The sequence below is a fragment of the Xenopus tropicalis genome, chromosome 2 (assembly GCF_000004195.4).
Source record: "Xenopus tropicalis strain Nigerian chromosome 2, UCB_Xtro_10.0, whole genome shotgun sequence".
Taxonomy (NCBI): domain Eukaryota; kingdom Metazoa; phylum Chordata; class Amphibia; order Anura; family Pipidae; genus Xenopus; species Xenopus tropicalis.
The window spans coordinates 134,466,221-134,489,868 of NC_030678.2; the positions used below are offsets into that span (position 1 = coordinate 134,466,221).

General features: G+C 40.7%; 1 protein-coding gene across 4 annotated transcripts in view; it reads left to right on the forward strand.

Annotated features, from left to right (window-relative positions):
• The first annotated feature begins 3,562 nt into the window (after positions 1–3,562).
• lrch1 (leucine-rich repeats and calponin homology (CH) domain containing 1) overlaps positions 3,563–23,648 on the forward strand; it is a 100,429-nt gene continuing 80,343 nt past the window's right edge. The window contains exon 1 of one of the 4 annotated variants that reach the window (XM_031897139.1): positions 3,563–4,253. In XM_031897139.1, the coding sequence (XP_031752999.1) occupies positions 4,004–4,253 (250 nt within the window). In that variant the 5' untranslated portion in view covers positions 3,563–4,003. The remainder of the gene's footprint in view (positions 4,254–23,648) is intronic. The other 3 variants (XM_031897138.1, XM_002935112.5, XM_031897140.1) reach the window with 3 other exon arrangements.

Sequence of the window (23,648 nt, forward strand, 5' to 3'; positions counted from 1 at the left end):
TATATTTTTCCTGTTTCTTCCAGCAGTAGATCCTCCTGAAAAGGTCACACAAGCATTTCTTGAAGCTGCAGTGAAGAAACTCCAAGAGGTTTTCAGAAATAACATTTAGCCCAAAGAGTAAACAGGGTGATTTACATACACAGTGATCAACAGGGCAACGAGGTCTGTGTGAAAAAAATATAATGTAAAAAAAGGAGCTGCTCACACAATATATTTTGCAGTTATGGAGCTTATCCTATTTATTATGTGCGCTAGTGCATCGCTTGATCTAGGGAGTCTGCACCAGCATTGCACAAATCGGAATTTGGTGGAATTGTGGCTGTGTGTAATGTTGGAAAGCATGGAACCTACAAATATCAATGTGCAAGTCCTATAAGCCAAGACTGGCTGACTTCCAAGGCAACTACCCAGTAATGTGTAATGTGTAATGTTCTCTAGAATGTACCCCATCAATAATAGGGAAATAGAGAATGAATCTCAAGGAGGATTTACTTGCCTAAATTGCTCTCTCATTGTAAACATACCTTACTGTGGGAAATTATAGGAATTTTCAGAGAAAGTGACACAGGTCCCTTACAAAGAGAATTGGCCATCAGGTCTCACTGTACAAAACAGATAATCCTCTCATTTTACCCAATAGCAAATCCCAATGCCTTGAACATTTTCCAGTACTTCTACCCTGGTCTTATCAGACCATAAAAGCTTTTCCTAAATAACAGGTCTTCTAACAACTGGATCATTCGGGCTGGTATACCTTCAGGTTAGAACCAGTAGCATAACTACCTACACAGCAGACCCCATGGTTGCGGGGTGGCCCTAACTGCAGATTCTGCTGTATTGAAGGACCCCCTCCCTAGCCCCTCTCCTTTTTTAAAATAGTGTGGGCTGGTAGGGGACAGGGAACAAGGGACTGTTTGCTCCAGGCCCCCTCATAAGGTTTTTTTTTGCCTTCATTGCCTTCTTCTTCTGACTCTTTCCAGCTTTCAAACAGGGGTCACTGACCCCAGCAGCCAAAAAAAAAAATATTGCTCTGTGAGGCTACATATTATTACTTATCTTTCTATTTGGGCCCTTCTTTCTTCATACTCTTGTCTCTGTTTCAAGCCACTACCAGGTTCCAGGACCGGATTTGTGGCGAGGCCACAAAAGCCCAGGACTAGGGCTGCACAAATTTAGGGGCGGCATGTGGCCCAAGCCGCACTGTAATTTTGCTCAAATATGGAACAATGGGGACCTCTCCCCACTGCTCCATATGTAAATTTAAATGAACACGCAAATGCGCATGCGTGGAAGGATGTGTTCATGAATGTGCGCATGTGGTGGAGGGGGGGTGTCAATGGGGGTGGCCTCGAGGTGCCCCAGTGACAAATCCGGTGCTGCCAGGTTCCTAGGTTAAATTGGACTGTAGCAACCAGACTGATGCGGAAATTCCAAACTGGGCAGCTGCTGAACAAAAAGCTAAATAATTCAAAAAACAAAAATAATTTAAAAAAATGAAGACTAATTGCAAATGGTCTCAGAATAGCACTCTCTACATTATACTAAAAGTTACTGTAAAGTTGAGGTCCCCCTTTAGGGCAAACTAAGATTTCACATGGTTCTTTTTGAGTTCTGGTATCTTCTATGTCAGTTTCCTATACATGTTAGTATTATGCAGTGATTAGAACAGAGAGATAGCTAGAGTCATACTATAAAATGATGACAGTCTTGACAAAGCTCTTTTGTTTCTGTAAAAAAAGTAATGATGTAGGCAAAAAAGTATTCTCTCTGCAAGCATGAAGAGTAAATCTATATTCTTTTGATAGTATTCTATATTACTAAAGATTACAAAATGGTTTTGTCTGTTTTACTGTATCCTCAGATGAACTGTAATGGGGATATAATAGAGTTGAAGATCCACTTTCACTATTAAATTCACCTACCATATGGTTATGTGATTATGCATGCACATGCTGCTGCTGCTGCAGGCTAGGCTTGGGAACCTTTGTACTGCATGTTGTTTGTATCCCCAAAAGTCATATAAAGTGTGTTGAAAGTTCATTTTTACGGTACCTCGAAACTGTCCCTACACATTTTTTTTTCCTTTAAGGAGCCATGACTAAGTGTCTCCAGGTATGTAACACGTAAGACTTGTCTTTTTGTCATGTTTCTAAAATAAAATGTCTTCTCCTTTGTAATCTGCTATGGGTTTAATTAGTGCTGACACCCTCTATGTTTATGGTGAGCTGCTCCCTATGTGGAATGTATTGGGCAAGTACGCTTGGACCCCCAAAATGCACTTGGTGAGCTTATACTTATTTTACTAGCATGATTTGTGTTGATTTATTAGTTTTGTTCCCATGATTAGCTCACACATGAAGTTTGAATGAGGAATAGTCCATGCCAATTCTCAGCTGACGCCCAACAGTATATGCCAATGATAGTCACTGGATCCAAGCAGATGTCAGCATGACAATACTGCCATCCTGGTGCATCAATGATAATCTGTTCTGAGAGAAAATTTCCGTTGGTTGACTGAAAGGAAATAAAGAAGAGCCACAGCTCATTTTCACTTCCTGTTGTTCTGACTGTTTAGGGGCTGACAGAACAATGGAAGGTGGCCATACACCTTTATCCATCCGTTTGGCCCACAGGCTAATTGTTCCATATGGCTCAGCCTGTGTACAGACCTTAACAAATAGAAACTGCAGCATGACTCTCTATAGTTTTGTAAACTGCATACAGAAATTATTATATACCATAATTTGGTCATTACTGCAATTGGACAGGTTTTTAATTTTGGTCCAAAACATTTTGTAGATATGTATATGGCCAATCGTAAACCAAAATAGTATGATCTTTGCACATGATGACGTCCTAAACAAAAATAGTGCTACGGCCTTTGCCTTCTGATGCCCAACCTTCTCTAAGAACAATTATATTTCCAAGACAGCTGTCTTTTTGTCAAAGGGGTAATTCACTTCCAGGTTAAATTTCAGTATGTTATAAAATGGCCTATTCTTAGCAACTTTTCAATTGGTCTATATTTTTGAATTATATGCCTTCTTCTAACTTTTTCCGGTTTTCAAGTGGGGGTCACTGGCCCCTCTATTCATATTCTTGTCTCTCTTTTCAAACCACTGCCTCATTGCTAGGGTAAATTGGACCCTAGCAACCAGATAGCTGTCAAAATTCTAAACCGAAGGATGAAAACCAATTGCACAGTCTCAAAATAGAACTTTACCCTTTTAATAATTTATAGTTCTGTGGTCTGAATCATCCTTAGCACCTATCATATTATTTATAGGAATATATACTCACATTTGAATGATATATATATAATGAGGTGGGTAATGCCTGGATCAGTAATTGTTACCATGCAAGTAAAATGGCAGCCAAGCCTAAATCCAGTTGCCTTAGTTCAGTGTATAATATCATTTTCGTTTTCTACAGCTCCCCCTGGCCTGGATTGGTATGGGCTATATAAATACAATGTAACGTTTATAATCCCTGAGGAAAACATCCCTTGGAAATGATACATTTATTAGTCGGTTTTGCAGGTGGAACAGCTGACCTGCAGTCAAAGGAATACTGGGTCCCAAAACCCCAGCATGTTCCTCCCAGCGACAAATCAATTCCACCTTAACCCATAAAGGAACCGAGCGCAGGAAATGCCTTCGCTACTGTGCGGCCGGCAAGGAGCTGTCTAATAAGACCAATCAGGGACAGGCTTTCATGGCAACTTTTAAGGACTCTCCTGCGAGCGTGTGAAGTTTTCCCTGGCAGGAAACAGGCTTGTGAGGAAGAATTGCTGGTACCTTTGTGCTGGCTGCAGGCAGGATACAGAGCAGGGGAAGGACATGCGCCCTGAGCCTTCTCACTCCCAGAGGCAGGAAACCTACAGGAAAGAGCGAGTTGCTGCTGCTGTTGCAGCTGTTGCAGCCGCCTGAAGCCACTTGCTCCGCTGTGTAACGCACTGGGCAGACAATCCAGGCACAGGGCTCTGGAACAACCGGGAGGGAAGATGGCGACGCTGGGAAGCGAGTGTCAGGCTTTCTGTGCCCTCTCAGGCAGTGCTCTGCTCCCAGCCCAGCTCCAGCACAGCGCTGCCGGGGGGGTCACTAACTTCAGCCTCAAGCTGCCGGTCAACCGGGGACTGGAACGAGCCTTGGAGGAGGCTGCCAGCTCGGGGGTGCTGAATGTCAGTGCCAGGAAGCTCAAGGAATTTCCCCGAACTTCAGGGAGCCCAGACCTGTCGGACACTGTGCGGGCAGGTAAGGCGATGCTGGCAGGGCAACCTTGGCGTGTGTATGGCGGGCACTAGTGCCATTCCGGACTGGAGTTAGAGGAGAGGTGCCCCAGGTAATGCAGGATATATACATATATATGGGGGGATATATACATCAGCCTGCGGCACCTCTCCATCTGCAGAATCCCACAGACAGCCTGGGGGGGGGGGGGGGGGCTAGAATGGACATCACCCATGTATACACTCAAACTGTCAGCTGGTAATTATTCATTATGTTCATTCATTATTAGATTTTATTTTAAATGAATCCTCCTCTTCTAGGGCTCTTGGGCAAATGCCATGTCTGCCCTACCCTAACTGGAGCAATTGGTACTGAGTATGTAGGCTCCCCACCTACAGCCATTAGCATGGGACACAGGAGCAGCATCAACTTTGCAGTGTCCTTAAACGCCAGCCATTGTTGCACTGTCAATGGAATGTAATGCAGAGTTGGTTTCTACTTCTGTGATTAAGGGGAACAGTATTACAAAGCCAGGTTGGGGGGATTTCCAGACCATGCCTTCACAATGGACACTATGCTTACTATACAGGCTTGTCAGTAATTAGTCATGCTGCTTGCTTCATTGGTTTCAGTTTGGTATCAGAACTGCTAATGCTGTCCTTTTTTTCTCTAGACAGTACTCCAGTCAGGTAGTTTTGTAATTGGGTTGCTAGACTGTGTCTGTGTTTACACTAGATCTGTTTATGCAAAGTAAATGCCCCCCCCCCAAACTGTCACTTATTATTATGGGCTGTAGGTGCAGGCAGTACAAAGTGCAGTGAGTTGGGTTTGTCCAGTGACAGTACTGGAGGGCAATTATTTATTAGCATAAAGCAGCTGTATCACTGACACATGCCCCATTTAATCATGAAAATTGGAAATGTTAGTAGACCAGGAGTAATTCTGTTTTTTATTGTAAATTGTAGCAGTGATATGCAATGGGCATGTACATAATCATTCTGCTGATTTTAGCAATATTTTTAAAATATTTATAGGAAGAAAGGCCTTGGTGATGCTGCATTACCTGACCCTCAATGTGATGTTAATCTGAAATAAATAGTTCATCTATAGTTGAGTGCCATGGTTGATTTTCCTTTCATTTTTGGGTTGAGCTGCTGAGCCGCTTACATGATATGCCAGACTATCCATTTAAAGCTTGAAGTATATAAAGTCCACACACTGCATTGCTCCTAATCTATATGTATGAGGCATGGCAGAATGGAAGGCAAGCTGCAGCTTGCATGTAGATTGCTTTCTAATGAGTCTTGTAAGTCTTTGTAACAAACAGATAATATTTGCAGCAGACAAAAAGCTTTCATTTCAAGTATGCAAACACCAGCAGGATCCTGTGCAGCAACTAGTGATCTGGGTTTGTATGGGTAAGATCCTGTGCTGTGGTGGAAACAAGTGATATGCTCAGCCAGATGATCTGTTCTAGAGGTTGTGTGTTCCTGTGTATCTAGAAGAATGCCAAAGATTAGAGGTCAGCGTGTAGGACAGTACAGCTAAGACACAGTGTCACACAAGTGAAAACTATCAATCCAAAGAGTTCCAATAAATCAGTTCATAGGAGATGGTACCAGTCCGCTTTGTTTTTCATGTTATTACTGTATATAAAATGATATATATAACTACTCAGCTACTCAGTAAAGTTTTCAGACAGAAAAGACTGGAGTGACTTCCCCTAAAAAGTACTAACATTACAGTTCTGTTTGTGGTGACAGAATAGTCCCATTGTGTGATTTTGCCCTGTTTCCGCCTTGAGCTGCCTGAAAATGACTTTTCCCTTATGTCACATGTTAACTTCCTACAGAGTGTCACTTATTGTTTCATGTACTGGCAACAAATAACTGAGTAAACTGCTGTTGCGTAGTGATGAATAGAACCTTATAATGATGCACATGTAAAATGAAAGCTCTTACCTGGGCAGGAATGCAAGGGGCTTTCCAAAGGATTGCATATTCTCCACATTAGATAAGTTCCTCACTGTTGTCATTATGAAACTATGTCTGCCTTAAAGCCAACAATAGACAAGCAATAGAACCTTTGCATTCTTAATATCTGTTTTTCTAACATCCTAGTTTATTTTCAATCCTGTAAAGTTTAGGCACATCATCACAACAATAACATATATCTACTCAGAAAATCCATTGGGCTGCTATCTTTAGTGATTCCCAAACTGTGGGGCTGGTTCCCATAAGACAGTGCTTTCCAAACTGTGGGGCTAGTTCTCTGGAAATGCTTGGAGCATTGGGAGGGGTGATCAGATATCATAAGATATGGAAAAAATGCATATTTTCTTTTAGATATTTGTGAAAGCCCAGTTTTAAGGTCAGCTATGTTGAGATTAGGGGTAAAACATATTTCTCAGAACTAAGGCTGAATGACTGATAATATACTTATATTTCTTTTTACCTGTAACCTTCTTATGAGCTAACAGTGGTTGTGACAAAGGGATAGACCTCCAAGGGGGCTTGAACTAATAAGACATCTACAACACTGAGACTGGGAGGAGTGCCTTTGTGTATCTGTAACTTTCTTATGCACAAAAAATTTACTGTCTGTACTGAATCCAGTGCAGCTCACAAAAAACTATGTAGAGCACATCCTGTGTTGAAATTGTATCTGAATACATATTTACTTATTTATAAAAGTGATAAGTGACACCTCCCTACATTTATTATTACATGTGGCATGTTAAAAACCACAAGTATACTCAGAACATACACAGCAGTCTTCTTTAGAACACTTGTATTTAAAGGGGGCCTGTCACCCAAATATACAAAGCTATATAATAAAAGCCCTGTTCAAATTAAACATTAATTAACACATTAAAAATCCCAGCTGTAAATTATATATTGCCTGCCCCACCTCTATGCCCTTGGATGTTGCTCCCAGTGGCCTCAAAGTAGGGACTTATTTTTGAATTTCTGGTTAGGAGACAAGTGTAAAGCCAAACAGAGCCTTCTGTGGGCTGCCAGTCCACATAGGGGCTACCAATTAGCCAACTGTAGCTTTTATTGCTACCCCCTGGAACCTTTTTTATGCTTGTGTTGTTCCCCAACACTTTTTCTATTTGAATGTGGCTCACAGGTATAAAAGGTTGGGGATTCCTGCCTTAGGCATAGAGGCGGGACAGACAATAACTTTAGCTTTCCATTCAGCACTTCCTAGATGTCACTGCAATTCTCACATTCCCTCTACCTCCTCACCATCTAATTGTGTAACAAGTGCATGAGTATGGGCATCTCCATTCTATCACATAAACAAGATTTTGGCATGATGCAAAGCTTGCCATACTAACAGGGTACACAAAATAGTGCCTGCCTGCTTTCTGTGATTGTGTAATATTATTTGTATAGTGTAAGTGAAGTTCATTTTGCTAAACTAACATGATAGAAATACATTTGCAATTAATTCTTAGGGTGACAGGTCCCCTTTAAGTTACTCTATGCAGAGTGTATTTTGACAGAGTAGTATTCCTTCAGGGTTTCTTTCCCATTTTTATAAAAAAAAGCAGTCACACGCTGTGGGCCATCATGTAATTAAGGAGGAGTGGCTCTTACTGAGTAAGAGACTGAACTCTGAGCTTGATTCCTCTGACTTGGGCAAGATAATTAGAGTTATGCCACATTTTGTTTTATAGCCTAGTAATTGGGAACTACTTGGAAAGTCTAAGCTTAGACTACGTGTGTACAACTAAACAACTATATGAAAGCTCTGAAAAGCTGTTAACATTCCATTAAGAGTTTCCATTAAGCACTAAATCAACATAACAGGAAAGTTTATTAAACTAGTCCTACATATAACAACTGGACCTAAAAATAAGATTCATAAAAGGCTCCCTGGCCCCATTAGGCAATGTTCTGCAAATGCTGAAGCTTGAGGAAACAGAATGAGCATGCCTCTTGTGGATAACAGATTCTTATCTAATGCCTTTTTAATAGAGATTTTATGAGCCCGGGACCTATTATCAAAAATGTTCAGGACATCATATAAGGGGTCTTTCCATAATTTGGATCTCCATACTTTGTCTACTAAAAATTATTAAAACATTATTTAAACCCAATAGGATTGGTTTTCCTCCAGTAAGGATTACTTAGTTGGGATCAGTACAAGGTACTGTTTTACTTTTAAAGGAGAAGGGAAGGCAAAGTCACTTGGGGGTGACAAAATGTTAGGCACCCCCAAGTGACTTGAATCGCCTACCTTTTACCCCGGGCTGGTGCCCCTGCTTGGAGAGAACAGCACCAGCCCGGGGTACCTGCAGCGCTTCCTTCTTCCTGCTTTGCGAGCGCGCGCATGCGCAGTAGAGTGAAAAGCCGAACTTTAACAGAGAAGTTGGCTTTTCACTCTACTGCGCATGTGCCTATTGTGTAGTCGCAGCGAAACGAAGCCGGAAGGAGGAAGCGCATCGCTCCAGGTACCAGGTGCTGTTTTCTCCTAACAGGGGCACCAGCCCGGGGTACGAGGTAGGCAATTAAAGTCACTTGGGGGTGCTTAACATTTTTGCCTTTCCTTCTCCTTTAAGCTGACAAATATCATAGTCCTGCCTATCACCCTTATAATTATTGCCCAAAAATGGTCATCAGAAAGCAATGGCACCATGGCATTCTCAGAGATATCAATCAACCCCATGTCATGAGAAAGATAAGGATCCAGTCCTGGCTTTTTCAGGCCTAGCTTTGTAGGGTGCAGTATGCGGTGCACAGACTGAGGTGGGGGGGTCCCCAGGCAGCAGCCCCGGTTGAAACCTCTGACACCCCAGTCTGACACTGCCTGGAGTGGATCATTATCTCCCTCATGAGATGGAGCTGGTTGATGTCTCTGCATTCTGTTAATGCCAAGCAAAGGATTCTGGGGGAGTTTACTACTTTTCTAGAAGCATTAAACATAACCAGAACATCACCTGTTGTGTTTCAACCTTAGTGTTGGCCACGATTGCTGCAGTTAAGTGCTGGGGGGCATGTGAACCAAACTCTGATGCAGTGTTCTTAATCCAGCCATAGAGAGCAAATGTTTTTGTTGTGCCTGTACAGACAGATGTAAATTGCATTATAATAGATTATAGACTGCATAGATGCTGTCTCTTAAAAGGGATTTTGTTTTCAATCAAACACCAGTTTCTCATATTTAAATGATATATGATTTTTATGATCAACTCCCAGCATCCTTGTTGCCAAAAGATGCTTGAATCCACAATTTTTTGTAGATTTTTATACCTGGAATGAGTGACAGTGCTGATATCTGTAAACTGTGTTTGTTACTCCTGAACTGCATTATGCTAAGACAAATAATCCAGTATAATGACTGTACATGTTTTTGTGTGGTTTGGTTGAAAATCACTTCATAGTCAGTGGGAAATAGAAGTTGTTGAGCTGTGAGATTTTCACAGCTTTTGATCTTCTTCCAAGTCAAGCAATGAACATCTTTCTAGAACAGGGTTGTGGGCGTCGCCTGATTAATTCTTTCATTCCATGTGGAAGGGCAGAATACTAATATTGCAGAGACATTAAGGGGATGCGCATTGCACTGATTTCTAAGCCAAGAAGCAAAATGTCAGTGAGACAATAGCTAAGACAATATTTTCATCAATGAAACTTGCAGTTTGTAGGAGTGTTTACCATAGAATAATGCATACTGTAATAGTTATTAGCTTGTCACTTGCTTTCAATTACATACAGATGGTGCTTTATTTGTATGTGTGGGCCTTGGTATACCATGTGCCAGTACTGATATAGTAGCTTAGATATGGTTCCAGTGCAGTTACATATACACCTGTAACAGTGCCACAGCTTAGTATTCATGCTAATCTAGTACTGACAACATTATTCTCTTTGATTCCAGCTTACCTTTATGAATAGCCATAACGATAGAACTCACTGTCCTGACACTTTAAAATTCTACAGCCAGTGGCTCGTGAGCACCATGTTGCTCCAACCCCTTGGATGTTGCTCCCAATGTCTCAAAGTAGGTGCTTATTTTTTAATTCTTGACTTGGAGGCAAGTTTTGGAAGCATAAAGACTATGTGTACTGGCAAAGAAAACCTTCTGTAGGCTGCCAGTCCATATAGGGACTACCAAATAGCCAATCACAGCCCTTTTTTGTCACACCAGGAACTTTTTTTCACTTGCTCCCCAACTCTGATTACATTTGTACGTGGCTCTCGGGTTAAAAAGGTTGGGGACCCCTGTTCTACAGCATAATATTTAAACGTCTTTACTGCATTCATGCTGTACAATCAGTTCCAAATGTATTCTTACCCTTTGCTATCTGTATGCTGTGTACAGTGACTGCCTCAAGAAATGGTACTGCTGTGAATTTGCAACTCCTTTGTTATATCCCCTTGATTCCATCAGTTACACTGAGCAAGCTACCATTTTCATTTTTTTTTACATTTATTTTGTTTTGTATACTGAAGCCCTACTTGGTCTAGGCTGTTGTATTCTTTGAGTCACATGGCATCTCTCTGCAGCCACTGAACTACATCTCACTGTACTGCCTACACTAGCTCTCATAGCATCCTGCTGTAGCCACTGAACAAATCTCTCTGCATCCTACTGCAGCTGTTGAACTACCTTTCACATCATCACTCTGTGCTGTCAACAATCTGCAGCCATTTATTTACAGTTGTATGTGAAAGGACAAGGGATATTATGTGCATAGGTGCTAAGCCACGCAAGTGCAGTCATCTATAGCAAACAATCAGCAATTAGTTTTGAATAGTCGCAATAGAAAATGAAAGCAAACCCCTGATTGTTGCTCTTGGCAACTGCACTTGTTTAATTTAGCACCAGTGTTTGTAAATAGCACCAAATCAATCAGGTCTTTGCTTTCATTTTACAGCTTGTAAGAGACTAATACAAATGAATTGTTATTTGGTTGCCACTGGTAACTGCACTTTAGCAATTTAGCATCCATGTACAAATCAGCCGTAATATGTTTGATGAAATCTTTATGTTGTAACAAATATCAGTTGATAGGCAAGATAAGCATTATAGAAAGGATAATAAATCAGTGTGAGCAAAGGACATGGGCATTATGCCTCAAGAGCTCTGCAACCTCTTTCTGGGATATTTTAAATCCTTGTTTAGGCTACTGAGTATACTTGCTGTGGTTTATAGAATAGATTATTGTTTCTGAAACCTAGCTAAACTGAAGTAGCTGCCGTATTATTATATATTTCCAAATTATGATTTCATGTTGTACAAAGGGCCTGGCTCATTATAGTTTACAAACTAGGTGTCACGCACAGTGGACCTAACCCCAAATAGTGAATGACCACCTGGGGGCCATAAAGGGTCACATGGGTCACTGGGCTAGTGTTTAAAGCAGTGATCCACAACCTGTGGCTCACAAGCCACATGTTGGATGTTGCTCCCAGTGGCTTAAAGCAGGTGGTACAGTCTAGCAAAGAGACTGGAAGGATGCTTGCACACAAAACAGTTTATTAAGCAGAAATTAAGCAAATAAAATAGTGTTGATCAAAAGCACAGGAACAGGCAGGATGATAAAAGTAAGCAGGCTTACTGGCTTGGCAAGAATAATTCAACAGTGACCAAAGTCCAGCGACAGGCAAAAATACAAAGCAGAATTAAAGTAAACAGGTTCAGAAACAGGAACAAAAATCAGGAACAGGTATGGTCAGGGTGCTTACCCAGCAATCAGGAACAGGTATAAGGTATGGGTGTCTACCCAGAAGGGTGACCAGCAGGTACAGAGACCTAGGAACTGGCAAGGTAAGAAGCCAGTTCAGGGTGTAATTAAGGACTCTCTGCTAGTAGTTCAACAAGGATTGGCAACACTAGGAATAGACATAGGCACTTCAGAACCGGGTAAGCCTATACATCTAACCTGCCTGAAAAGGGAAGAGGTAAAGCAACAGGCTGCAATATACCCGGTATGTGATTCAAACCCAGCAGAGGAACGGTCAGGAGAAAGATTCCTTGCACTAGGCCCTGACTTAGAGTGTTTGTGCTCCTCTTTGGTGGCTATTTTGTACTAGGGAAAACAGAGGTCACCTGACTCCAGTCATCTTTATGGGCACTGTACCCATGGAAGGCCCTTAAATGCCAAACATAGATAAAAACTTTAACGTCTGCATCCAGCATTAACACACGCTCCCATTCCATCATCATAGAGATAACTGCGGTCAGTTAACTACTGTGTTCTCCTGCCAAAATATCCACCAAATTGGGTCACAGTTACAAACACTCTACAACACAACACAAGTCAGGACCTAGTGTAAGGAATCATTCTCCTGTCCATTCCTCTGCTGGATTTGAATCAGGTACCGGGTATATTAATTGCAGCCTGTTGCCTTACCTCTTCCCTGTTCAGACAGGTTAGATGTATAGGCTTACCCTGTTCTGAAGTGCCTATGTCTGTTCCTATAGAATAGACATTTTGTGATGACATTAAATGCATTGCTACTGTATATAAAGTTATACATTTGTATTTCACTCATGCCTATGATTAAGTGCGCTTGCGCACGAAATGCATTAGGCTCTCTGTTCTTTTAAATGAACAAATAAAATTGGATTTTAACTGACTCCTGTGGATGGTCCTGGCGTGTGAGCAAAGCTGTTTCTTTTCCTGTCAAAATAGCCACTAAATTCACAAAACAGCCACAACATGGGAACAGATAAAAATTATTTGATTTTTTTAAATTTTATTGCTTGGTATTAATTTAGCGCTGGCACATTTTCACAGTGCTTTACAGAGATTATAAGTGATTTCATGCCCCAGTGGAGCTTACAATCTAAGCCTAAGCCCTATCACATTTACTTGCAATAAGACCAGTTTTATCAGGAGCCAATTAACCTGCCTGTATGTTTTTGCAGTGAGCGAGGACACCAAATAACCTGGGGGAAACTCATGTAGGCAAAGGGAGAACATACAAACTCCTTGCAGATAATGCCCAAGCCAAAATCAAACTCTTTTTTTTAGAGATCATTTAACAGGACTTTGGGGCGGAGTCTATACTTATTTTCTATTTAGGAGTGATTCTGTTTGTCTCCCATTATTAGGGCTGTAGCAAAATGCGTATATATGTAGCTGTTGTTAGAGCTAGAAGCAATATAATTACAGGGAATTAAACAGCTGTAGGTTTAAGGCAATTGTAAGGTGTGGTTTTGATTATCTCTCAGCAAGATTTAGTAATATCAGCCTTGTACCATCATAGTCTGTGGAATAAACTGAAATTGGAGTAAGAAATATGATTGTTTTCTCAGTAAATGTGTTTAAACCACATTATGGGCCAGATTCAATTAGGTGATAAACCTCACAGAATAATTTCTCACAGAATTGAATCTGGCCCTCTATCTGATCCAACATTGGGCCAGATTCAGTTTAGTGAGAAAAAGTTATAGCATGGTCTATAATAATAACAAACCAAAAAAATAAATCCCCAAAAGCAAAACTAGTAAATTAGTTATTAAATGACAAGGCAGCGCTGAGATATACAGAATCAAATATATAGGTTAACCATACCCAAATGATTAATTGGCCCGGGTGTACAAACCCCGGGCCCGCCACCGTTGAATACACAGTCTCAATAAAGATAAGTAAATCAATCAATTCTCACCAAAGCCGATGTATGGTCCGGGTGCTTAGGCCCCGAACCCGTAGCCTAAGGGAGCAATCCAATTCAAACGAAATACAGCCTTCTAGTTAGGCATGCCTATGATTAAGTGCCCATGCGCACAAAACGCGTCAGGCACAATGTTTTTAAGGAAATGAATAAAGACTGAAGTTTTAGATACTATGGCTGTTCGGCGTGCTAACTAAATGGTCTATAATGTGAAAGTCATGGATGAGATTAAATTTGAGGAGAAAAAACTTTGGGGGGAGAGCGAGATTCAATTTGACATGCAATTTAATTCAGAAAAAATTATCTCACGTGAATCTGGCCCAAAGTCTGACCCACAATATCTGATCAAAAGCACTTGGTGGAGTTTAGCATTAAGGGCTAAACACCCTCTGGGATGGGTTTCTGGCGTTTAGTTAAACAATAACTAATAAGTTTCCAGCCTAAACAAGTTTATATGAGTTCATATTTTTGTGTTTAGATACCCTTTAAAGGACAAGGAAAGGCTAAGTCACTTGGGGGTGCCAAAATGTTAGGCAGTAGAGTGAAAAGCCGACTTAAAGTTCGCGACTGAAGACGGAAGGAGGAATCCTGCAGCTACCCCGGGCTGGTGCTGTAAGCGAATAAAGTCACTTGGGGGTGCCTAAGATTTTGGCACCCCCAAGTGACTTAGCCTTTCCTTATCCTTTAAAGTGTAAAGTTTTTTAACTTCTAAAGCCCAGCCTGGGGGCGTTCCCCTGACTTTAAACTGTTAATTTGATTTGATACATTTGTTAATACATTTCATAATGTCAGTTTCTACTGAGCGTACTTCTACTGAACTGTATTAAAGTTATGTTAAAATTGATTCATTAATTGCTGACATGAGAAATGTATCATCTAATGCAGTACAGTGTAACAATTTAGAGTATGCACCTGCCTACTACTGGGCCGCTTGTCTGAAACATCAAAGGGAGGAAAATGTAAAGTTTATTGCCGATGCATATGCAGTTAAATCAGTTCCAGATTGGCTTTATCTGTGCATTCTTCTTTCGAAAGACTGCAGAGAGGTACCAGGCCTGATGCCCCAACCCTGCTGCGCTACTTTGTTTTTCAAGTTAAGGTACAGCAAAAAGCCATATTTAGGGCAGGGGTACACGGGGAGATTAGTTGCGCCGCGACAAATCTCTGTTCTCATGGGCGACTAATCTCCCCACAATGCACAAAGATCCAGTATGACCTATTGAATGTGAAGGTCATTTACAAAAATGTCACAATGCCAAAAAATTTCCAGTGCCACATATTGGGACATGCTCATATCTTTTGTGCCTTCATTGTTGTGATTTTGTTAGTCAGTTTGTAATGTGCCAATATTCATTTGCATTGATATGCAGTTATGGAAAAAATGTATTTGACAAAAGGGAATTTTAGCATGCAGAATAGATGATATGTGTTTAATGCCAGGTGGCAATGGTGGTGTCTGCAGATATCATGGGCTCATGGATATTACAGGAGTTCTTGTCAGGTAAGTTAACTCTAGTATCCAAATGGTGTTCAGTCAAGGAAACTGGTGCCCTACTTAATAGTGATTTTTGTGCCTTTCTGACAGGGCTGTAAATAGGGGTAGGCAGGTGAAGAGGCACAGTTCCAAAGAAGAGAGTAGGAAGATATGGGTGAGTGAATTTGTGAGCATCTGGCAGGGGGCAAGTACTGGGGAGACCTTTAACACAGTTTTGGCTCATTTATTAACACTGGGCAAATTTGCTAATGGGCAGTAACCAATAGCAACCAATCAGTAATTTGCTTTTCAACTAGATGCAGGTAGAACAATAAATGCAACAAATTCATTGGTTGCCATAGGTTACTGCCCATGGGCAAACTTGCCCAGTGCTGATAAATGACCTCCATGTGGATATAGGCTTTCACAGTAAGTGGGGGCACCAGGCCCAGTAGTATTTGCTTTGAGGCCTCATCTAGTTGTTTTGGGGCCAGCTGCCCAACCCAAACCTGGTGGTATGAGTGGCTTGCTTCACTCCTTGTACCTTACCTGACGTAGGCACTGTGGGCTTCTTCTGACATTACCCATGGGTACCAGTATCTCTTGGTCTGGCTCTGGTGTGAATGCTATTGATTTGATTAGTTGTCCTTATTTAGGATATCAGGCTAGTGCAGACATTATGAATTTGGGAATGTACTAAATGATCTCCCTGACTGCAGTGTTTTCTCTGCATCACAGTAACATCAGTGGGACTGAGATGTAACCTTCTATGGTAACATTCATTTCTGAGATCAGTGCTTGTCTGCTTCCTGCCCCGGTATTAATGCTACAGACTTAGCATACTAGCATACTATGTGTCTGCTACCCTCCAGCCACTGTAAGAACTATAGAAAGAAACCCATTACAGATACATGGATGCTTTGCATGGTTAGTTATGGTGTATTCTGAGATAAATTGTTTGTGTGTCTGGTTTATGATTTAGGTGTTTAACGCTTTATATGCCACAGATAAAATCTGTGGCACTGGTTCTCAAGTTATAGTGCCCCCTCTGTATAGTTGGTTCATAGGAAAATGAATGGCACTAAAAGTCTAAGGGTTCACCTGATATCTCAGCAAAAAAACTATTTTATTCATTGAATTTATATTTTGTTTTTTTTTTAAATGTAAGAAAATAAAAACAACCAAATGCATTTTTTCTTAAAAGTTTTTATAGTTCACCCCTAACTAATTAAATCTGAATTGTGCTGCCCCTGCTTATACATATATCCTTGGTAGATCTTAGAGCAGAAATGCACAGGTTGTTTTTTATTCCCAGGAACTCCCTTTGTGCGTAGCTGTTATAAGTAATAAGAATGTCAAGCTGTGCCTTGTTTTGCTATCTGTATGAAGTCATGATTATTCCTCCCCTCTAATATAATGTTAATGTGAATGCTTGTATTGTGGTTTTGCTTACAGCTTCAGATGAACAGCATCAATTTTGAATTAATTAATGACTCGTGTATTTACTGTAGTAGTCTAGCTTAATTCATAAAAAACAGAGTGATCTATTCGCATGCAGAGATTGCTGGCAGCAAATTTACACTACTAAAAGATAAATAGAAAGAACTCATTTACAAACTCCATTTGCTAGCAGGCAGTAATTTGAAATGGAATAATCCTTAATCGTCTCTTTATTTTAATTAGCCAAACAAGCACAGTAACATTTTCTTATTTTCCTTTAAGCCACAAATTGAGATGCTGGCATCAGAACTGCTGGGCACACTCAAACCAGCATAAGTACAGCAGACAAACAGGGAGAAGGTAATGTTAGGGTTAAAATCTTGTCATGCAGAAACATAGCTCTTGGCTCTGAGAATTTTTCTTATTCTTACTTATTATCATATTGACTACTAATGTTTAATTGACTTTCTCTTCTGCTATGAATTTGCAGGGCTCAGATTTTTTGGAAGGGTTTGGAACCAAATGAAAATGACACTTGGTTATTACAACGCATGTCATTTTCTGAAACTAAAGATGATAAATGACAGGAGAGGGTGATGTGTAGAATAATTACACACTCCTTAAATCATGTAGCCCATGAGAAATAACTACTTTGTGGTCAGAAGGAAAGTGGATGCAGAGAGTGCTCCCCTGCATGTGGGCCCATTCCCTTTCATTAGCCATAAGGTGCCCCATGGAACATTTCAGCCTGGCTTTCTTATGAGAACTGCTGAGTTTATTTTTGGCTTCTGCGCTGTAGACTAAATCCAGCTCCTGTGGAATGTCAGATCGTTGCTTGATGCTGAATTTCTTCATGTGAGCGAATAACAGCAGCAATTGACATTTGTGTCGGAGGCATTCAAGTTATGCAGTCAGTTGCTTCTCGGTGGGTGATGATGTGCTCACAAAACATTTTTTTTGTGTTTAGTCCACAGCTGTACCTTATCTTTTTAACTCAATTGTGGCAGGTTTCTATGGTTACAATATTACATTATACTGATTTGGAGCCCTCTCTCTATAAATATAATTCAGATTAGTTGCATCACAGACCCTGATTTTGAGAAAGCAGGAAATAGTAAATAAAAAATGTCTGTAATGCAGATCAGTTGGTGAAAGTTAAAACTCACCATTTGATAAACTTCTAAAAATCCCATAGGAATGAATAGAACGTGGGTGAGTTTTTATTTTTTAAGATCTAAACTCACATTTTGATAAATCTGCCACAAAGTGTCACGGGCTACATATAGGTACATTTGCAAACATTTTGTTATATCCTCTTGTTCTAACCTTTTGATAGCAATAAAAAATTTTGTGGAAGGAATCCTTGCAAAAAAACTGTATGATGGCATATTGTAATGTAAAATAAACACAATGGATCTTTTATATCATGTCTTTTCAATAGGCACAAAGCACTCATTTTTAAATCTCATGCAGGTTACATCCTTATCATGCGAGTGAGGCATGGGCATTCACTTAAATTGGACACAATATTGCCACCAAAATTCTAGGGGAGGGGGGTATACAAAAAGAGCCCTGGTCAATTCCAGGTGTAGAGTATAGGGTTTCTTGTACCCAGAGATGGCTTGTGCTTCCACAATGGGTACATTGATGCTGTACAAATTAAATCATAAACAGAAGTCCTTTTTATGTGGTGTTTTGGCATTCACAGATTTTCCCACAGTTCACCCTCTGCATCCTGTTTAAGAGGGAAGACACAAGGAGCTACTAGTAGCAGCTACTTGTCATGTCTACTAAATAGACATTGGTGATCATTTACTGATTGTCTCTATGTGTGTTTTAGCAGAGGCAATTCTCAGTATTGTCTATGGCAGGGTATTTTGGGTATTTTCTGATGTTTAGTAGCCGTGACAAGTAGCTGCTAATAAGTAGCTCTGTGTATCTTCACCCTAAGGACGAAGACACATAGGGCAATTAGTCAGTCGTGGCAACCTTCCTGCCACCGGGTACTATATAAGTGTGACTAATTGTGTGCAGGTTTTCGCTGCATGGATTAGTTGGCACAACTTTTTAAAAAGGCGCAGCAACTAATCACCATGTGCATCTTCGTCCTTAGGAATACAGCTCCCTCCCAGGTTTTACATGCAACTGTACTGAATATTGAAGGTGCTCAGCGTTTGTTCTATTCTCTGCCCACAAGCTCAGAGAAAGGATGTTCTGTACAAAAGGAAGCCTTCTTGGTATGAAAACACTCACAACAGGCCTGTATAATTAAAATAGCAGCTAAAATATCATTTAGAAGTCTGAGTTATTCTCTTCTATTTTATGTACTGGTGTGACACAGCCTGTTGAGATTTTCTAATCTAATTGCAGGCAAGTAATGCCTACTCTCATCATGCTTCTTATATTGTAGTTTAATAGTTTAATAGCACAGAGTTTTGGTACACCCTCCAAAGTACAGTAGCCCTAAGCAACTTAGCATATTGTCCCAGTTTTTCTTTAAACCTTCTGGTTCTGTTCAATAAACTCTTGTACTTTGCTAAAACACCCAGTTCTGAAACCTTTACCTCATTCCTAAAAGTAAATAAAAAAAAAAAAAGAGTCAGTTTGTGGTGTCTCATATGGGTATTAAGAATCATAAAGACCAACTTATGTATAACCTAAGTCTAAACTTAGTCATATTGTTTGTATGTTTCAACTTCATTGTGAGGTTGCACCGAGAAACCTGATGTTCATAAACAAGGAAACATATTATTTAGTTGCCTACATCCCACATTCCCTGGAAGAAAGTGAGCAGAGGGACCCTGACACAGCTTCTAATGTATTGTGTATTTGCAGTCTGCTATTACAATGTTGCTGCTACCTCTCTCAAGACACTTCAAGGTATTACTCTCTTTCATATTTACAAGAATCACTGCACAATACAAACAGGTTGTATGGTGTTGCTCAGGTAACAACATGCTCTAGAGTCTCTAAGCGTGCAGCTGGGATGTAAAGCATTTACAAACAAATGGGAGTTCTCTTTTATCAGTTTCAGAGTGAAATAAGCTAACCTTTGGATTTTCTTTTGCAGATTAATCTGTCAGGTAGATTTAAACCAATACATTATGTAGGCAGTGTCACTTAATACATTTTATATTCTCATTTGCAGATGTACCATTTACAACTTCAAAAACCTCCAGCCTCTTTCAGTTCAAAGAAATAGAAATGAGTGAAACTTGTTATTTAGTTTTACAGTTTTTGACCTGCTAACCAAATATTGTATGTCACAGAGTGAGTATATTTTCCCTGTACCTTACTGGCTCTTCTTTGCAGCAGATCTGAAGCCCATAAAAGCTGTTAAGATATTTGCTTTATTAGAGCCTTTACATACACACAGTTGTCGCTATCCTAATGCATATATTGAATTTATATGCTTTTTTTTTTCAATCCAGGTGTGTCTTTGTAAGATCAGTATGCATTTTTGCATTATATTTTTTACATATATCAAAGCAAGCATAAAATTGCAGCCTGTTGTGAAATGCGCTGAGACGACACTGTGCCGAAACAGATATCGTAAAGCTTGCTGTAGGCAAGGCAGAATAAAATGGAGTTCATTAGCTCGTGCTCTTAGGTGTACTCAGCCACCTGGCTGGTTTTTGTGAATGAATCTCAGACACATGCGTATCTGCCGGAGGACCATTAGGGCCCACCAGAGCCATCAAGTGTGCACTGTTTGGTAAGAGTGTGTGTGCGCAGTGGGTGTCCTGGGGGGGTCTGGGTGCATATGTACATATGCCACTATCCTCCTCCTGATTTCTACTAAATATATATATGTGTGTGGGGGTGGGTGGATGTGTGCATGTACAGATTCAATATTCATAGTGTTGGCGTGTAACAAAACACAGCAATTTTTTTTCCGAACCACACTCCAGACTGAAATATGTAAAGTTAATTTTTTTCATATTTGGTGCAGATGTGTAGCGATGTTAATGTAGTTTAAGGAGAGAGCTCCGCCCCTTCCTCTGGTACCTGCTTATATTATAACAGGGAAAAAGGGGGAAAAAGGGAATAAGCTTACACAATATTTTAAATTGGCTACCAAAGATTTGCTATTTTCATCCAGTTCAATGAAAAAACGTGAAAAATAAAACCCTCGTTTAAAAGATATAATAGGAAAAATTGTAGTAGGGTGGATATATCCCAAAGAGATCAGCTATCTAAACTACACTGCTCAAAAAAATAAAGGGAACACAAAAATAAGACATCCTAGATCTGAATGAATGAAATATTCTTATTAAATACTTTGCTTCTTACATAATTGAATGTGCTGACAACAAAATCACACAAAAATCATCAATGGAAATCAAATTTATCAACCCATGGAGGTCTGGATTTGTAGTCACACTCAAAATTAAAGTGGAAATAAACACTACAGGCTGATCCAACTTTGATGTAATGTCCATAAAACAAGTCAAAATGAGGCTCAGTAGTGTGTGTGGCCTCCACGTGCCTGTATGACCTCCCTACAACGCCTGGGCATGCTCCTGATGAGGTGGCGGATGGTTTCCTGAGGGATCTCCTCCCAGACCTGGACTAAAGCATCCACCAACTCCTGGACAGTCTGTGGTGCAACGTGGCATCAATGGATGGAGCTAGACATGATGTCCCAGATGTGCTCAATTGGATTCAGGTCTGGGAAATGGGCGAGCCAGTCCATAGCATCAATGCCTTCATCTTGCAGGAACTGCTGACAAACTCCAGCCACATGAGGTCTAGCATTGTCTTGCATTAGGAGGAGCCCAGGGCCAACCGCACCAGTATATGGTCTCACAAGGGGTCTGAGGATCTCATCTCGGTACCTAATGGCAGTCAGGCTACCTCTGGTGAGCACTTGGAGGGCTGTGCGGCCCCCCCAAAGAAATGCCACCCCACACCATTACTGACCCACTGCCAAACTGGTCATGCTGGAGGATGTTGCAGGCAGCAGAACATTCTCCTCGGCATCTCCAGACTCTGTCACGTCTTTCAATTGCTCAGTGTGAACCTGCTTTCATCTGTGAAAAGCACAGGGCACCAGTGGTGACTTTGATAATCTTGGTGTTCTCTGGCAAATGCCAAACGTCCTGCATGGTGTTGGGCTGTAAGCACAACCCCCACCTGTGGACGTCGGGCCCTCATACCACCCTCATGGAGTCTGTTTCTGACCGTTTGAGCAGACACATGCACATTTGTGGCCTGCTGGAGGTCATTTTGCAGGGCTCTGCCAGTGCTCCTCCTGTTCCTCCTTGCACAAAGGTGGAGGTAGCGTTCCTGCTGCTGGGTTGTTGCCCTGCTACGGCCTCCTCCATGTCTCCTGATGTACTGGCCTGTCTCCTGGTAGCGCCTCCATGCTCTGGACACTACGCTGACAGACACAGCAAACCTTCTTGCCACATTTCACATTGATGTGCCATCCTGGGTGAGCTGCTGAGCCATTTGTGTGGGTTGTAGCCTTCGTCTCATGCTACCACTGGATTGACAGCATTCAAAAGTGACCAAAACACCAGCCAGAAAGCATAGGAACCGAGAAGTGGTCTGTGGTCACAACCTGCACAACCACTCCTTCATTGGGGATGTCTTGCTAATTGCTTATACTTTCCACCTGTTGTCTATTCCATTTGCACAACAGTATGTGAAACTGATTGTCAATCAGTGTTGCTACCTAAGTGGACAGTTTGATTTCACAGAAGTGTGATTGACTTGGAGTTACATTGTGTTTTTTAAGTGTTCCCTTAATTTTTTTAGCATCTGTATTAGTCCTGGTTATTAGGTCAGATTGTTATGCACAAGGTATGCCACCGTCATAAAGTTTACAACCTATATTTGATACCTAAGACATGTTTCTGAAATTGTTATTTCATGTTAGATGTACTACATATCCCATTAATCTTATAGGCTAAATTTGACTCTATTTAACAATACCTCTTTCTATTTGTATCAGTTTATGTTTATGCAGAAGTTTGGCACCTAAAGCAGAATTGTTTTTTTTATTATTAATTTCTTTTACTAATCCCTAAATTGTATAAATGACATTCAGAGCCACTGGCTGAATGTCTTGAATTATAAACAGAAGGGCAAAAAAATCAACAGTCTATAAACAATTTGTTTTGTTAATGAGGTATATCATTCTCCATTTTCACAAAGCTAATGCTGAGCTGTTAGTTTACTCTGATTATGCTTATATTAACAGAAACGCTACAGGCCCAATAGCCCTTTTCGTTACGTCAGGTAAAGACTTGCACCTTTGTTTGTTACTTTTATACCAACATGAAAATTTAATGGCAGTTCTATTTCCTTTTCTCAATGTTTTAATGAATATCCTTGGGCAAATTGTATGCACTGGTGGTATGCACTAACAAATAAAAGTATTCATGTAGTTCTAGTTTGTTAGCATTCATTTAGATCCTTAATGTATGGTTTAGATTAAGAAATGGAAAGTCAAGCGCTGATTTCACTCTAGTGGTGTGCTCTAAATATTTACCTGTAGCTTGAGGCACAAACAGATGTGAAATGGTTTGATACCCCCTCTAGTTCAGCATTGTGTGATACCAGAAAACTAAAAACTGTGGCTTGGGCTAGAAGAAAACAGTTTGGCAGAACTGATTCTGCCCTTATTGCCTCCCCGATTCAGCCTAGCCAGTGCGGCTCCCCCTCACTGTACTTACCTTTTTAGTGCCGGAGTAGGTCAAGGGGGTGCTGCATCACTAGTGCAGAGAGTACACTAGCAGCCATAATTCTGCTTTTTGCTGACTCTTGAAACCTGCAGGAGCTGCCACCTGAGGCAACTTGCATCACCTGGAGTTTGGTGACACATATCCCCATATGTAATAAAAGACATTAGGGTTAATTTATCAA